The following is a 16,197-nucleotide window of genomic DNA, read 5'->3' as shown; positions in this document are numbered from 1 at the left end:
AGCAGTCCTTTGATCTCCTGTCATGACGATGATCCCTCATGGTGTTTTAATATGTTCAGTAGGTTTGGTTTCTTCGCTTGGGCGTTTCAAGGCTTCCCGTCTCCAGTGAACAAAAACAGTCTGCCCCTTTTGCTTTGAACGTTTTTGGGGGTTGCCAGTTGACGGCTCCAGATGGATCTTCCCCAGACGGGAGGAGGACCAGCGGTGGACCGTATGCTTTGTGGATGTTAATTTTGCGGTCAATGCGACCATCGAGGTTTGTTGTCGCAGAACACATATAGCATCAAGCATAGTCAAAATGGCTGCAATACGTTAACAAAGGGAGAATGGTTTGTCCACTCCGTTGATACCGTTAACTATGGTGCTGTCGACATTTGGAAGCGTTTATGATTATTCACAAAAACACAGCCAGCCAGCGTAAGCCCAGTTGTTCATATAAAGGCCAAATCCGAGGGTGTACATGCTCTTTCGACATTCGACCTCCCTCAGCTTCAAAGATTAAGTCAACTTGATATGACCATTATGCACCTATCGCAACTTGGATGTGCTCTGCCAGTGGCAAAATAACCGCGTTTAAACAAGAAGTACCGCAATCTGAAGGCCGAGATCTGATAGAGAGCTGGGTATAGGAAAAGCCGACTGCTTGAGGCGACTCTGGCGATAGTGAGGGATGAGAACTTGGTTGTTCCTTTCTCTGCCACGAATGTCGTTCGAGAGGCGCCGAGGCCGAACTGCGAGGTGTCATGATGATGGCCGGGTTGCGAGCAACCTGAAGTCCGACAGGCACCGCTCGATTGTTCCTTCCCTCTGCCAACAAAGCCGTTCGGGACAAGCTGAAGGTCGAGATCGTTTGTCGAGACTCGCATATTCGGATACATCACGTCGGGAGAGATATCGGACATTGTGGGACAACACTTGGGTATCTTGATAGACTCGTCTTCTATTTAAGGACTAGCCTATTGGAGAGTTGCCCTGGGGCGAGACCTCGGCCCATTCAGGCACAGCGGTAGACACCGCCGCAGATCCGGTTCATCAAGCCGTCATGCCATTTTTCCATGATTTTCAAAGCCTGAACGCCGTATTCCTATGCCGAACGAGAAGATAATACTCGACGCAGCATTTACTGCTGCTGGTCGGCGAGGATGTCGGAGTCACCGGCATCAAGGATGGCCATGGTGGAGCAGCGGAAGAGCTTACCGCAGGCGGTACCGAGCTCAATCTGTAGTGGGAGGTTATGTGTAAGCCACAGAACAGGTACCCTCCAAAGCCTGAAGACAGACTTCTTCTCTGGGTGGACCCGAAGACGCCACGGGGGACCATCTTCAGGCCGGGAACAGAGAGAAAAGCAGACAAAGATCTCGCGATCTTTGCCGTGCCGCTGCAAGGAGATATCGGGCCAAACTTACGTTGGTGCCAGTGTAGTGGTGGACGGCAGTCTTGGACATCATGGAGTAGTACTCGAGCTCAGACTTGCGGAGAGGAGGAGTGTTGGCAGAGATGAGGATGAGCTTGGCCTTGCCGGTGCGGAGGGCCTTGAGGGTGCTGCGGTAGCCGAGGACGACCTTGCCGGACTTGATGACAAGGGCGAGCTGTTCGAGAGAGCATTATGGTCAGCATTCTGGTGTTTTCGAATCTTGCAGATTTCGCACAACGGCAACGACATTGAAAACGTACCTTGGCACCAATGCTCTGGGCGTCGGACTTGGACTTCTTGGGGGCCATTGCGAATGATTTGTCGGTGAACTGAACCGTGGAAATGGGCAAGGTCTCGCTGGTGGTGAGGTCTCAAGTCGTCTTTCGCTGGCTTCAAAAAAAGGAATCAGCAGAAAAAGACCATCGCGAATATTTCAGATCCCCTCCGCGGCAGTGGGGACCGTGCACACTTCACCCGTCGGCCAATCACGTCCTTGCAGGTGGGCAACTGGCACAAAGCCCTAACGCCCCACATTTTGTGGCCTGGTGCGCACCTGACCGGGCGGCCGGCCTGCCTCCCACTCTGGCGCTGGATTGGTAATCGCCCGCGAAAATCGCCTCCTCTCGATCTTAAAGTTAGAGGATTCTCTTGTCGTCGACACCCTCTCAACCCACGAACAACCACCCACGACCTCGTACGTGACATCATCAGAAATCAGTCACAATGGCCCGCCGTCCTGCGAGATGCTACCGGTACTGCAAGAACAAGGTGAGCAGCATTCATGCCCGAATTTTGCGACGCCAAAATAGCCATCGAGACACCGATTTTTCGCATCTTGTGGGGCAGGAAGCCATCGATGGTGATGGTTGCGGATGGGAGGAGGAAAGGACTTGGTCATGGAGGCACTTGAAGGAGGATGCACTTGGGCAACGATGATGGATCGATATCACATCGCAAGAGGAGGAAATGATTGATGGAAAGGGAAGAGAAGGGATTCAGGTTGATGGCGATGCGACAACTCGGATGCTCTCGATGGCTATGGATTGTCGGTCGGAACTTGGTCGTCAATCAAGACCATCACCGACTTGACATGTCGACGACAACTTCACAACAACAACAACACACGAACACAGTTTGCTAACCACCTCCCCTCGCTCTAGCCGTACCCTAAGTCGCGCTTCAACCGTGGTGTCCCCGACCCCAAGATTCGTATCTTCGATCTTGGCCGCAAGCGCGCTACCGTCGATGACTTCCCTCTCTGCATCCACATGGTCTCCAACGAGTTGGAGCAGTTGAGCTCTGAGGCCCTTGAGGCCGCTCGTATTTGCGCCAACAAGTACCTCGTCAAGACCGCCGGTAAGGAGGGTTTCCACCTCCGCGTCCGCGTCCACCCTTACCACGTCGTCCGTATCAACAAGATGTTGTCTTGCGCTGGTGCCGATAGACTTCAGACTGGTATGCGTGGTGCCTGGGGTAAGCCCAACGGCACTGTCGCCCGTGTCTCCATCGGCCAGATCATCATGTCTGTCCGTACTCGTGACTCCAGTATGTTCTACTCCTTACCTCCTTCATCGCATTGTCACTCGTACTAACCCCCTCTACAGACAAGGCTTTCGCCCTTGAGGCCCTCCGCCGCTCCCAGTACAAGTTCCCCGGTCGCCAAAAGATCATCATCTCCAAGAACTGGGGTTTCACCCCTCTTCGCCGCGACGAGTACCTCGAGAAGAAGGCTGCTGGCAAGCTCCTCATCGATGGTGCCTACGTCCAGTTCCTCGGCAACCGTGGCTCTCTCGAGCGCAACATGAAGCGTTTCCCCGGCGCTTTCGCCACCGAGGCTTAAACGTTGTTCGCTGGGACAAAGAGTTGTTTCTGGGTTTAGGGTGGCGTCAACGGTCTTTTTTTAGGGCTGAAATCAGGGCATGTTAGTAGCATCATGGTCTTGTTGGCACAGTCAATCCACCATTCATCCAGATGGGTTTTCGATGATACCAATACCGCGTTCCCTTCCTACGCCTTTTCCCACGATTCTTCTCGGTGACTAGTGACTGACATTCGTTGTGTTTGATGGGGCTGCTATGGGATTGGCTCGCTTGGGGGCGTAAGGGGCGAGTGCAGTTGTCGATTTCAAATCAACGACCCAGTCGTTGGAACACGATGGGCACCTGGTTCGGAATCATCGATCAGCACATCAGTTTCGGCTCTTATGGCGCTATTCCAAAGGGGCACATGCTTATGCTATCAATCCGTAGCGATTCCATAGACATCGAATTCCAGAACTAAACGACATTGCGTATCCCAGGCGAATCTTGTCAGTGACATCATAGTAAACAGTTGTCGGCCAGATCCAGCATCCTGGGCCTGGGAAAGATAAAGTTGCCGATAAGCCCACCAAGGTTATCGTCGGTGGTCTTGACTACCTAGTGTCCATACAGGTAAGGTATCTCCGCTGACGATGGAACAGAGATCAGATAGAACACAACTCATCAACAGTTAGGCTCGGCGGTTCCCCGGACTGCACATCATGCCATGCAACAAATGTTGGGTGAAGTCATGACTACAGTTGTTGATCATGAATGGGTCTACACGTGTATAAGTCATCAAATCTGGGGGAGATGCCTGACCCAAGCGACCTTGTTCGAAAAAAGCAAAACATGCTGTGCATCATTTCAACCAACAAATCGCTACAACTCTCAACAGAGAGAAACAAGAGCCAAGATACCAGTAGCCAGGATATGTAAGAGAAAATGAAGGAGCAAATCAACAACATCATGATCAGCGATCTACAGCTGGCTGCCCTCATCAAGACGGAAATCAAGACTACTCAAGGTGAAACCAAAGCTCAGCCAATGCGTGAGTGCGTCGTTCATCGGCTGTTGAGGACCGCATCCCGAACGTCTTTTGCCCGTCTCCCCGTCATTGTCGCTGTCCCTGTCATTATCCCCTGGTCTACTGGCCGTGCTTTTCGGTAGGTGGTTGATTGGTAGTTGGTAAGTTTGGTCCCCTCTGTTTCCCATTTAAGGGTTGGAAGGGTGTAGTGGGGCTTATCGCTCGCTACCTACCGGAATTCAACTTATCGCAGACTGACTTCCTTTCTCATCGGTCATGCAAGCCGATAACCCAAAATGTCCCCAGAAATATCCTACCGTAGCATGGAACCGTATGTAGGAGTATGGGGAGGCTTTTTGGCTGTAAGCTAAGCTGGAAGAGCTGAGAGCTTCCCGAAGATGCCAAAATCCATGTTCAATATTGTCCAGGGAGCCAGGGATCTTGACTCAAAGCTACGGTACGGTAACTGTCCATTCCCACACCTTGAGCTTGAGCTTGAACAGGCCGTCTATCCGTATGTTTGTTGGGCAGCTATCTACTGTATCTACCGTATCTATCTATCTAGCTATCCAGACATCCGGGCAAGGACAGGATGGACTTCCTTGCCAATGAGACTTACCTCACCGATAATAGCGAGAGCTCAAAGGAAAGGAAGGGTCTGTATGATTCTGACTCGCAAGGCATCGGGAAGAAACAGTAAGTTGGGAAAGCAAGCGAGTCGAAGAATGGAACGAATCTCACAATGGTATGGCATGATGAGGTCAGAAGCTCAGTGGGGCTCTCAGGCCCAATGGGGGGAAACAGAGGGGAAACAGCCGTCAAAGCAAGCCAGCAAGCAACAAGCTGAACTGCTGAACTGCTGCACCACGGCAGCGGTTGAAACAAATGACAACTTGAGAATGAGAGGGACAAGGGGGTAACCATAGAGGAGGGGGGACAAGGGGACCTCGAAACCCCAACGAGAAATGTCATGTACACACGTACCGACCAAGGACGGACCTGACCAGTCGTCTCAGTGCAACCACCACGTAGTCTCGTAGTGTAGGGAGACAAGCATCCATGACCAGCGATACCGTGTGACCCCCTTGGTTTGGGAGGCAATCCCACAGAGTGATGACATCCCGTGCCTTTGCTTTGTGTCGATGCCGTAGTGTAATGTAGTGTACACGAATCTGTTTGCGAACATGACTTGGATCGACCTCCAGGTTCCTCCGCTTTCCCCTCCCAAGGAAGAGGAAGAAGAGCTTCTCTCTTGGAACTCAAGCAGGTAGACAGGTCAAGGAGCTTTCCCACTCACCTTCTGTTGACTGAATGGTGCAATTCCCCCCTTCTCATCCGTAGGCATCCGAGCCATTCCGATGGGTTTCCCCATCCATGACTTGTGCCCTTGTGTATGTAGTGTACATGACCCCCTTTTTATGTACTATGAGAAAAGGGTCAAGTACCGTCTGCCAAGTGTGTCCCTGGTTGTTATGTGCACCAACCATTTCGTCAGTACCCGCCGTTAGCTTTTCCTTTCCTTGCCCTGACGTGCTTCGGTTGTACACCTTTCCATTGTCTTTGACAGAAAAACCAAGGCTTCGGGTTGAATTTCCATTTGTTGTCGCTGATAAGGGAAGTTGGACGACCAGTTCCAGTTCCAGTTCCAGTTCCAGTTCCAGACAAGAAGAGGAATTCGGAAGTCGAGAAAATATAGGGGGGTCGCACGAAAAGGGGGGCGCAGGTGGACTGGACGCAAGTCAGCCAATATCAATATCCAAACAATACCTCGAACTCTTGCACAACTGGCGTACAACAGACTACGGACAGGTGTTTGGAGGAGAACAGAAGCACAATATCAGAAACCTGCGAGATTCCATTCCACCACGGCGGCTTCGTGCACTGTGTTATCGACTCGACGGCAGTACCGTACGACGGAAGCTCTCGAGTAGAAGCCAAAACCAGCCTACTGGCCACTGCACGACGTGCAACCAGGATCCCGAGAAAGTGGAAAGTTGGGTAACGGATGAGGTGTTGAACCACGAAAAAGTGACAGGGTAAAGGGGGGTCCAGACATTTGGTTGGACGGGGACTTGAACCCCACGGGCCACGCCCTTTTCCCGCCCTAAAATTCTGGACCCATCATCCAATTGCTTTGCTTGCTCTCTTCAGTTTGAGGACCACTGCAGTTCCTCTCTTACACCAGCGGAACCCCCGTCACCGCCTCCAACGAGACAAAGCGCAGTACAGTACTGTAACTAAAAAGAAGAAGCGCAACGAGCCGGCGCGCATCTCAACCTCACATTCGTTGGTTCGTTTGTTGATTTTGCGACAGAAGAGGTGCATATCTACCGGTGATACCGTGCAGCAACAGCAAGCATCAACATCAGCATCACGGCAGCACCAGCAACAGCAAGCAGCCCGCATTAGCACGTACATCTGTGGTTGATACAACACTAGGCCTACCTAGGACCCGGAGGTACCGCTGCTAGACAGGGCAGGCTACGGGGCTCTAGGGGCGATCCATCCGTGGGTGCCTCTTGAGGTGTTAGTGCTATCAATCTGAGGTGTCGTTTGCTGCCGCTATCAACCACAGCTGGGCTGTTTGGCGAAAAAAGAGCGAATCACGACAAAACAAGCTCCTTTATAGGTAGCGACTGAGCGAGTAGCGAGTTGCGGAGCCCTTGTTGGGACTTGGGAAGGAAGCGCCGTCCCAGACAAACCGAACCATTTCCACTTCTTCCTAAACCCCTACCTTACCTCCTAGGACCTCCAGGCTAGCCGCAGCTCACTGCCAAATATCAAAAAGCAAATCCAACCTGGCGCCTTCTTTCTTTCTTTCTTCTTATTCCTCCTTGCGCGCCATCCATATCTTCCTTCTCCCGTCCTTCCTCCAGTCACGGCGCCTTCTACCCATCCATCTTATCTCTCTTTGTTCTCCCGTCTTTCATCTTTAACCTACCTTAACTATACCCATACCCATAACGTTATACTACCTACCTCTCTACCCCTCGAGTCCCCTAGTTCCTGCGCCAAGCAAACAAACACCAAAAAAAGTCAACTCTTTCCTCTCTCCCCCCCTGGGACGACGATAAGGATAGGGGTTACTTAGCGCGAAACCGCCTATCATGGCCTTCCACCAACCGGCCCGTCAGCTCCAGCAACAACGAAACCGCGTTCTCTCCAGCGATGGCTCTTCAGCTGTTTTCTCGCCTCAACCGACGGGTCTGGGCGAGTCGCAGACATGGGTTCTCTTCACCCCCGGCACCGACGCCGGCACCACAGCTTCCTACCTCAGCGACTCTATCCACGATGACCAGCAGGTGACCCCCGGCCGGTCGCGGGTTAGCGATCTCGGTAGCTTCGACACCGCAGCCCGTTCCGATTTCAACTCGCAAAACAACAACTCGGTAGTGCCCTCGGATTTACTCGAGGAAAGCATCGCGGAGGAAGAGGAAGAAGAAGATGATGAGGAGGATGAGGATCCAGAGTTCGACAGTCTCGACAGCCATCTTCCAGACTTCCGAACGCCTCTCGGGCAGTCGCCGCAAAATGGGCATGCGATTCCCGTTTTCCCCAGCCATGACGGCATGGGTTCGTTCCAGTTCAAGCCTCCGGGCATGAGCAGCGACATCCAAGAGCGACTATACCAATTCGAGCGACTCAACCCCAACCGCATCCAGCGTCGCAACGAGGCGCTCGAACAGATCCACATGGAATATGGTGGTCAAGAGGTGGAAGACAACGAGCGCAATCGGAGGATAGAGGCATGGCGGTTGGAGCAGAGCAAGCTGCTGCTCGAGAGAATCCGAAAGGAGACAAGGAGGAGGCAATCGCAAACTTCGCTACGCACCGTAAACTCGGCCAGGAGCGTGGACGATAAGGCCGCCAGCGTGTTGGGTCAGCTCGATCAAGACGATACGGCAAGCCTCGCCAGCGATGATTGGCACGATCACGATGACGAATACAAGGCCCAGTCCTCCAGCACAGAAACGCTCAAAGAGGCAGTCAACAAGGAAACAAGCGAAGGGATAATAGGGCGGACGAGAGAGGCCATTTGCAGCCTGATAGGAGTCGACGATAGGCTACTCGCCATCCTCCTAGGCGAAGCCCTCCCTGACGAGGAAGAGCTCTCCACGACGCCTACGGCATCCACGACTATGAACGTCGACTCACAGGTACAAACGTCCGAGGATTCGACATGGCAGTTGCGCATGCTAAACCGGATAGCGAAAGAACTCGGGATGCTGATTCACCAACTATCAACCTCTCCCCACCCCGGCGCCTTTTCCACCTACACCAGGGTCCAGCAAATGCCCCTCCCATATGCCGGCCTACCGGTCATTCCCGAGGCCTCAGCCGTCACCAACAACGATTCTGTATCCCGGGATGATAGCGACGTGGCATCCAACATGTCCCAGTTCAAACCGACTATTACCCAACCTGCCACCGCGTCCGAACAAGGACAGGCCTCCGCTGCCACTCCCGCTCTCTCAGAAGTCACATCCTCCAAACTCACCACGTCCACCGGGCCGGCCCCGTCCGACGTGACCTCCACAACAGGGGCAGCACCACCCACGACCACCACACCCTCTGTTTCCCAACAACAAAAACCAACCTTCACCCAAGACGAATGGGAACAAGAGCTCGACATCGGCCTCATCTTCCGCTACCTCCGCTCTCGCTTCTCTCCTTCCTCCCGACCCCCCTCGCCCACTTCCTTCTCCGGACCATCCCTGACCCCCTCCTCCTCCTCCATCTTCGCCACCGCCTCCACAGCCGACCTAGCAGCCAAAGCCGCTCGCGTCCGTCAACACCACCCTCTCATGTCCCACCATCGCCGCCCTCCTGCCACGAGGACCTTCAAAGTCTCTACCCCTTCAGGCGCAAGCAGCATTATCACTTCCCCTACTAACGCGGCGGCAGCCGCCGCAGCGGCCGTGGTGTCGGTTATGAGGCAGAGGGCGGGCAGCTGTGCTAGTCAGAGTACGCAGAGGAGTGCGGCGAATAGGACTACCGGAAGGGGTAGTGTGAAAAGGAGGAATAGTGGGGCATCGACGGCTACCGGGAGGGTGAGTCATGGGAGTAGGCATTATTGGGATTTTCCCATGGGGCCGGGAGGGAGCGTTAAGGGCGGGAGCGTGGTTGCAGGAGCGGGAGGCGGGATGGGGAGTTGGGGAGAGGTTTGAGTTTCAAGGGGTTTCGAGTGACTTTTGAGGGATGTGGGGGTGGTAATCAGCATGGATAAGAGGAAGCATAGGAGGGATAGATAAATCATCGATTGGTATTGTATAATAGAAAGTAATATGGGAAAGCGGGGAGTTTTTGATTGGGGTTGAGGTTTACGAACGGCCTACAGGGAGGAGAGAGAGAGGCATCATATCATCATATTACAGCACATCACATCATATCATGTATTGCGGGTATCTTCATGACTTTTTGGTTTATTGTCGTTATTAGTCTTTCATGAGAATTCCCGGGGAGAATAAAGCCCATTTGAACAACATAACATAAACCACAACCAACCTGAATTTGATTGTCTTGTGGTTCGTCATTAAACAAAAATGAAGGGGCGAGTAACATGGTATCGCATAAGTCTCTGTCCAGCGTTAGGGCTGTCTGTGAATCGTTCGGACTATTAACCAAGGAGAATGTTCACAAAAGACTTTACGAAGGGTTTTACGAAGCTTCAATACCACCTAGAGGTAACCAACCGCGGGTGTCTTCCGGGCATCCAGGCTTCCGGAACCAAGCAACTTGCTTCCGCCTCGGATTTATGAGGTGATTGCCGGTTTCATCAGCCTCTCTGTCACTTCCATGTTTCGAGCGGGAGATAAGTGTACACGCAGAGGAGAGGAGAGGAAAGAATATCGTTGATCATGGTCAGGAGTCGATAGTGAATCCAGAACCTGAGATCACGAGGTGAGGCGAGTGTGTTGCCAGCAAAGGCAGGGAAGCCAGGGATGGTTGAACGAACCGCAGGCCAGAGCTCCTTCCGGATTTACATCTTTACACTCCAACACTTCCAACTATTGTTCTCGCAGGAGAGCAGATAATTCGCAGCTAGATCACAAATCTGTTATCCCTGCTGTTATACATTGTTGTCCAATTTCACTCATGAACGGTTCCGAGAAAGCGAACAACTTATGGATGTCCTCAAGGACCTGCATTGAAAGAAACGAAGGAAGGAATGCAAGTTGCACGCTAGAAACGCTAGCTGACGCAGGGATGCTAAGTGGTTTTTGGCCAATCAGAGTTTTTGTTGACCTACTGTAATTGAGGAAGGCATCCAGAGCTTCATGTGCTGTCGATGTCTGCACGTCTTCTCTCTTGTATATTGTGAAGTTCCGTCAAGGCCATATCAGAGGCGAAGGCGTGAGGGTTTATGACAGTTGGTTTTTTTTTTGGTAATATTCTTTACAAGAGGAGTATGGAGGAAGTCAGTTAACACTGGAGAGGTCAATCATTTGTTTACTTCTTGCTGGCAGTCACGTCCAGCGCTTTGACACTCACGTTTTCCTCATCAGGTTCCTGCGATGGCTTGAACGCGGCTTCCCTTGAGGTTGTTAATCATGGATTTTGCTCAATGTCGATCGCTTTATGTCTCTTCTTTTTCTTTACTCATTTATGTCCAACAACGTCCCAACATCTTAATTTCCAGAAAAAAACACCACGATGAACCAGCTCTCAGCATGCTATCACGAATCCACACCCCGCCCGCCTTATGCTGCGGGGATCCACTCCAATCAAATGCACGACGGCTTCGACCCCTGTCACCCCAGCAGCCCAGAAGCAAATGTCCACTGTTGCTTGTTGCTTGTTGCACCGGGACCTCCCATCGCGCGTTGCTTCTCCAATGCGCCTCACTTTTTCCCTTCGACATCCTCGAGATCGTCTTCGTCCATTGCGCGCTCCGTCTGCCTCGCGCCCGCCTGTTCTCTGTCCAACATCTTCATCGTAAGCTCGTCGTCAACGCGCGTCTCTGCCTAGTTCAGCGGTTTCAGAAAAATATAAATTGTTTGTTTTCCCCTACCTACCGAGTCTGATGTTGACCCTCCAACCTCTCGTCCCGTCTTCCTTCCCCGCGCTTCTGCCTAGGCGGCCACCACTCAACACAGCTTCGATGTCAACAATTGCATTGTCGCAACTGTTTTTCTTTGATTAACCTGTGGTCAGCGTTGCCCATGCTAACAGGAGACAGTAATATGAACTAGATCCCCAAACAAAACTCTGGTTGCGATCCGGCTTGGTCTGGCGTGGGACTGCATCAAGGAGGAAAGAAGGGAGCTCCGTTCCACCGCCATCTCGACGCGCCGACTCCGATTGTTTAAGCTACCGACTCCTGATTTGAACAATTTTTAATCGCTCGTCCTCTTTTGCCTTTACGCCTGAAACCGACCGATCCAAATACCGTCCAAGCTCGATCGCATCCAGGCTGGAAGCAACGCGCCTCCTTCCACTACCACACAATAGTCCCCAGGAGATGGTGACCCAGAATCCCAATGGACGCAAATCCTTTCGACGCCCCTGGGCCTCTCGCCGGCTTTTACGATGATGGACAAGCCATGTGGAACACGGCCTTCCCCGTGCTGCCAAGGGGACCTTGCAACTACACGGATCCCGCCCTGCCGCGCTGCGGTTGCCGCCGCTTCTGGAGCAAGCTGAATGCCACGCCCGATTCTGCTGAGCTCTGCCAGTGCTCCCATCATGCCTGCTTCCACGACGATTTTCCAGCCCCTTCACAGCTCCCGCCTACTCCTTCCCTCGCATTCGCTGGTCTTCCTCCCACTAATATCCAGAAGTCGAACTCGTTCATGGGCACTCAACATACAAGGGGGCTACCGAGCCCAATGGAGGAAATACACCAGTCTTTTGTGCCCAACAGGTCTTCCCATCTTGGAGTCTCTATGGATTTCGGCCTCATGAATTTCCATGCTTCCAGTTTCAACCAGCGTATAGTGGCTTCCCAGCCTCTACAAATTCAGGAACAACCATACCAGTCTATGGAGAAGCAGGCTGCCATTCTGGATGAAGCTCCTGTTACCGGCTGGAATAACGGGAACAAAACCCAGCAGACCGAAGGATACGAGGAGACACAGCCATTGAGCCCAGATAATTTCTTGATGCCTTCCCAGGCCCCATCAACTACAGCTTCTAGCCAGAGGAGATACATGGCGCCGTTTTTTGGGAAAGGACTGGATACACTAACACGTCCATCCGCGCTTAGAAAGGAAGCCTCCAATCCGGAGAAAGGAGCAGAGCATCTCGAGGGACCCGTGCAAGCGAACCCCCAGGATGTATGCGGCCCAATGGACTTGATGGCACCGCTCCAGTATAAGCCGGACATGACGCCCAGACCTGGATCAGCGCATAACCAGTCGTTCCTTGCTGTCAAGGATGATTTAAAACACATAACGAATGTTATTAATCTCCAGGAGCATAGGATAGACAGGCTTGAGAACACATCCTTCTCGGTTATAGGTCACGACGATTGCTATGACAAGCATGAGCACACGGATCTCCGAGTCACGGAGCTTGAGTCTCGTGTTGACGAGGTAGAGAAGATTCTGAATGACAATGCCAGTGTCGCCGGCGCAAGTGTGGTCTCGGCGGTATCTAATAGCACAGTCCGTTCATCCCAGAAGGTTACTCTAAGTCAGTTCCAGGCCCTACAGGCACAGATCAGTGAGCTTCAGGCGACATCTCTCCCAACGTATAACAAACCTTGGGATCTGGAAGTTGTTTTTCTACCGTTTCCTCTCAAGGGTATCTGGGTGGATGCCCGCAGAATCTTCGACCTGCGACAGTCGATGGGCCCCGACGAAGACTGGACACAACTGCCTAGCACTTTGAGCAGAGCCACGCCAGACCCTCATGACCCAGGATTCTCGGAATGGCCAGGACAATATCCCGATTCCGGCTGGATGTTACCGAAAGCTTTTGCGAATGGACGGATGATTGACCAAAGGCTCAGAAGCCGTGGCTTCATCAAGACGGTCCAAGTAAGGGGACCGGATGCCCGTGATGTTCAGTTGGCAATCCACAAAGCTTTTGGCAATGTCATTGAGCCTTCTTCCCACCTACTCTACCACAGCAAAGCTGCGCCCGAGTCGCCACTGAATGAATTCCCCGGATTGCGCCAGGATTGGGTGCCTTTGCGCAAAATCCACCGAGATAACCGCCTCCGGTTTCTCGCTCCGGCCGAAATGGCAACACCAGCTCTTTGGGGTTTTACCTTTTTGATGTCTAGTGTCGTCATGAAGGCCCCCAAAACCATTGGGACGCACCGTCTGTACATCACACAACCAGAAGCGTACATCCAAGATTATATCATGGGTTATCGTGCTCTTAGGCCATCTTGGACATGGCAAAGGGTACGTGAGCTCAGTCGGGTATACCCCGAAACGCATGACCCTGACGAGACAGCCAGTGATCCTGATGGTACCCCTGAGGCAGATGCCCTTGAAGAGTGCTGGACTAGGAGCGACATTCTTGATGAGGTGCCCATTACAGACGCTGCCAACCAGCGGAATGGCCAGGCGCAGTTATCATCTGAACGTTCCGACACGGCTTCGTTTCACACGGCTTCATCATTCAGTAAAGCGAGTGGAACGGGAGCAGAGTCGCCACAGACAGTTTTATGGAAAGAGCGAAAGGCTTCCTTGGCATCCCTTTCGCGGTCCCGTTCATTCTCACCGGCTGGCCCGTCTAGCAGCTCCCCGACTGGGAGGAGTCACAAACAGTCATCTCTCACCCGCTATACGAAGAAACCTTATGATCGTCAATCCTCTCCCCGTGTGTCCGGCCGCGGCTCTTTGGTTCCAGGGGGACATCATCAAAGTCCGCCGACCAACGCCTTTTCACCACCAACTGTGTCGATTAAGAAACGACGCGGAAAGGACCCAGACCCGACAGATCTTGACTATCCTCGCCAAACTGCGTCCAACTATGGTCGGAACCGTGACCGGTCCATGAGCCGTCGGTGCATGAGCCGCTCGCCCACGCCTGCCTTTTACGCCACGCCGCGCAGCGAACGCTTTCCGTCTGAGGTGGGATTCCATCGCGGTAGCAGCCGCGGGCCCTTGCTCCCCTCAGATGGCTATGCTCAGGACAGCGATCAAGAGATGACGGGGCTATCCAGCGGGAGTGATGAGGGCAACGATGAGGATGACGGTGATGATGAGGACGACGAGATGACGGACTGTCCGATCGACGACGCGGCTACCCCGAAACGCTTCAGTTCTTCTGAGAGTGTTAGCGATTTCTTCTTTGACCCTGATGTCGACGACCATGACCAAGAAGACGAGCTAGATGGGGCAAAGACGGACGGTGAGGGCCAGGGTCAAGGCCACGGCCAGGCAAGACCGTTGAAGTCTCAAGACATTCCGCGAGCGGGCATCGAGACCGATAACGACGATTTCGGACCCTTCAGTCAACACAGTCAGAGTCCATTGCATGATACGCAGGAAGACCTAGACATCAACGTTGATGAAGAAAGAGAAGAAATCGGCTGTGACGACGACAACGATGGTAACCAAACAGATCATTCTGAGGCACCAAGCGAGTATCCTAGCAAGAATATCTCCGCTGCTCTGTCGCCGGAAACCACGAGATTACCTAGCCCACTGATCTCCTCCGGGCGAGGGAGTCGAAGCGGCGGAATCCAGGGCGGTAGCCAACAGCAACATCAACAAGGGTATCAACAATCGTACCCATACCCCCGGGCGCTCACCAAGAACCAGAATTTGGTACTGGACATTCAAGATGTCATCCGGCTGGGACATCATGAGGAGCACCCTCACCAGCGTGAGAGCCAGGAACTACCGCCCCAGCTACAGCATCATAGTCCGGTGGCGACGGAGGCGGGGAGCCAGGAGCTGGGTGAAGCTCCGAGTCATGTGTCAAGATCGTCGCAAGCTACGACCGTCATTAATACTGTCACAACTTCCAACGCCGCGGGTACTGCCACCATGTCGAAGGGCAAGGAAAGGAACATGGACGTAAAAGCGACGGAGACAGATACACAGATATGGCGAGGCAAACCTACTGCAACTACAGCTACAGCTACAGCTACAGCTACGAAACCAGAAGCGTCCTGGGTAGGCTGGGCAGAGACGGCGACGGGGAAGTGGTCCGGGTTTGAGTTTGAGATTCATGAAGACGAGACGAGGACTGGGACTGGGACTCAAGGGTGATTAAGAGTCAAAGTGAAGGAATTCAAACCAACAACGAAGTGGGGCACCAAAGCGAGAAAGTAGGGAGTCGCAAGAATTCTCGCTCCTCTTTCTTTCTGCGTTTGTTTGTTTCAAGCATGGCAATAGGTATAGTTTGAGCTTTTAAGGAGCCAAGCGTTATGGACGATGGACAACGGACATGGATATGGGTGTATGTGGAGTTCGGTGCTGATATCTTGGGACGGAGTTCTTGCTGAGCACGTAGCGGGCGTTCGTTCTTCTAACTGAGCAAATATTGGAATGACATATTTGGAGTTCCATGTCGCTTGAAGGAGGTTCGGTCAGGTCAGGTCTGGCTTTAGGACTGGACTCACGTGTTCCAAGGTTCAAATGGAATGGGATGTAGGCGTCGGGTGTAGGCGTCGGAGCGAGAAAGAAAGACAGTTATCTGGTATCTGGTATCTGGTACTTCCTGGGTTTCATTTATACCACTGCGTTTCAAATCAGTTAGTCAGTCGCTTGAACCTTCAGGCACGTTCCCTGGCATTTTGTGCAAAAGCTCAAGAAGTTCATTATAGTAGATCGGCATTATGCCGACAGAAACAAAACAAAGAAACATTGAGAACCACTAGCATACCTTCCCAATCACAGTATTCAGTAGACCACGCTTTGAAGACCTTACGTGTTTACATGTCGTCGATGTCGTGCTGTTTACTGTATGCTGTTTTCCGCTCCTCGGAATATGTGACAGCAAAGTTGTAGGTACATAAGGTCAAGAAATAGACCACCATTCACCCAACTACG

General features: G+C 52.6%; 4 protein-coding genes across 4 annotated transcripts; 3 read left to right on the top strand and 1 right to left on the bottom strand.

Annotated features, from left to right (window-relative positions):
• Nucleotides 1-975: 975 nt before the first annotated feature.
• SMAC4_05515 (60S ribosomal protein eL30) lies at nucleotides 976-1,804 on the bottom strand. Its single transcript, XM_003349183.2, has 3 exons — nucleotides 1,675-1,804; nucleotides 1,407-1,589; nucleotides 976-1,219 (listed from the first exon to the last, which is right to left on the bottom strand). Exons 1-3 carry the CDS (start codon nucleotides 1,720-1,722, stop codon nucleotides 1,121-1,123), a joined length of 330 nt encoding a protein of 109 aa, XP_003349231.1. The 5' UTR covers nucleotides 1,723-1,804; the 3' UTR covers nucleotides 976-1,120.
• A 264-nt stretch (nucleotides 1,805-2,068) lies between these two features.
• SMAC4_05514 (60S ribosomal protein uL16) lies at nucleotides 2,069-3,380 on the top strand. The gene is made up of 3 exons (XM_003349182.2): nucleotides 2,069-2,182; nucleotides 2,575-2,959; nucleotides 3,019-3,380. Exons 1-3 carry the CDS (start codon nucleotides 2,138-2,140, stop codon nucleotides 3,252-3,254), a joined length of 666 nt encoding a protein of 221 aa, XP_003349230.1. The 5' UTR covers nucleotides 2,069-2,137; the 3' UTR covers nucleotides 3,255-3,380.
• Nucleotides 3,381-7,301: 3,921 nt separating this feature from the next.
• SMAC4_05513 (uncharacterized protein) lies at nucleotides 7,302-9,721 on the top strand. Its single transcript, XM_003349181.2, has one exon. It carries the CDS (start codon nucleotides 7,348-7,350, stop codon nucleotides 9,406-9,408), a length of 2,061 nt encoding a protein of 686 aa, XP_003349229.1. The 5' UTR covers nucleotides 7,302-7,347; the 3' UTR covers nucleotides 9,409-9,721.
• A 2,000-nt stretch (nucleotides 9,722-11,721) lies between these two features.
• SMAC4_05512 (uncharacterized protein) lies at nucleotides 11,722-16,018 on the top strand (the record flags this gene model as incomplete). Its single annotated transcript, XM_003349180.2, has 1 exon — nucleotides 11,722-16,018. The coding sequence occupies one exon, from the start codon at nucleotides 11,722-11,724 to the stop codon at nucleotides 15,412-15,414; it is 3,693 nt and encodes a 1,230-aa protein (XP_003349228.1). The 3' UTR covers nucleotides 15,415-16,018.
• Between the last annotated feature and the right edge of the window lie 179 nt (nucleotides 16,019-16,197).

Source organism: Sordaria macrospora, chromosome 2, assembly GCF_033870435.1.
Source record: "Sordaria macrospora chromosome 2, complete sequence".
Taxonomy (NCBI): domain Eukaryota; kingdom Fungi; phylum Ascomycota; class Sordariomycetes; order Sordariales; family Sordariaceae; genus Sordaria; species Sordaria macrospora.
This window is presented reverse-complemented; position numbering and strand designations above follow the sequence as displayed.

What these genes read in the sequence shown, in the direction of transcription:
- SMAC4_05515 (XM_003349183.2), bottom strand. Translation starts at nt 1,722, where the DNA reads ATGGCCCCCAAGAAGTCCAAGTCCGACGCCCAGAGCATTGGTGCCAAG. An exon ending in CCCAGAGCATTGGTGCCAAG is followed by an intron (nt 1,590 to 1,674) that starts GTACGTTTTCAA and finishes TCTCTCGAACAG; the next exon opens with CTCGCCCTTGTCATCAAGTC. An exon ending in ACCACTACACTGGCACCAAC is followed by an intron (nt 1,220 to 1,406) that starts GTAAGTTTGGCC and finishes CTCCCACTACAG; the next exon opens with ATTGAGCTCGGTACCGCCTG.
- SMAC4_05514 (XM_003349182.2), top strand. Translation starts at nt 2,138, where the DNA reads ATGGCCCGCCGTCCTGCGAGATGCTACCGGTACTGCAAGAACAAG. An exon ending in ACCGGTACTGCAAGAACAAG is followed by an intron (nt 2,183 to 2,574) that starts GTGAGCAGCATT and finishes CCCTCGCTCTAG; the next exon opens with CCGTACCCTAAGTCGCGCTT. An exon ending in TGTCCGTACTCGTGACTCCA is followed by an intron (nt 2,960 to 3,018) that starts GTATGTTCTACT and finishes CCCCCTCTACAG; the next exon opens with ACAAGGCTTTCGCCCTTGAG.
- SMAC4_05513 (XM_003349181.2), top strand. Translation starts at nt 7,348, where the DNA reads ATGGCCTTCCACCAACCGGCCCGTCAGCTCCAGCAACAACGAAACCGC.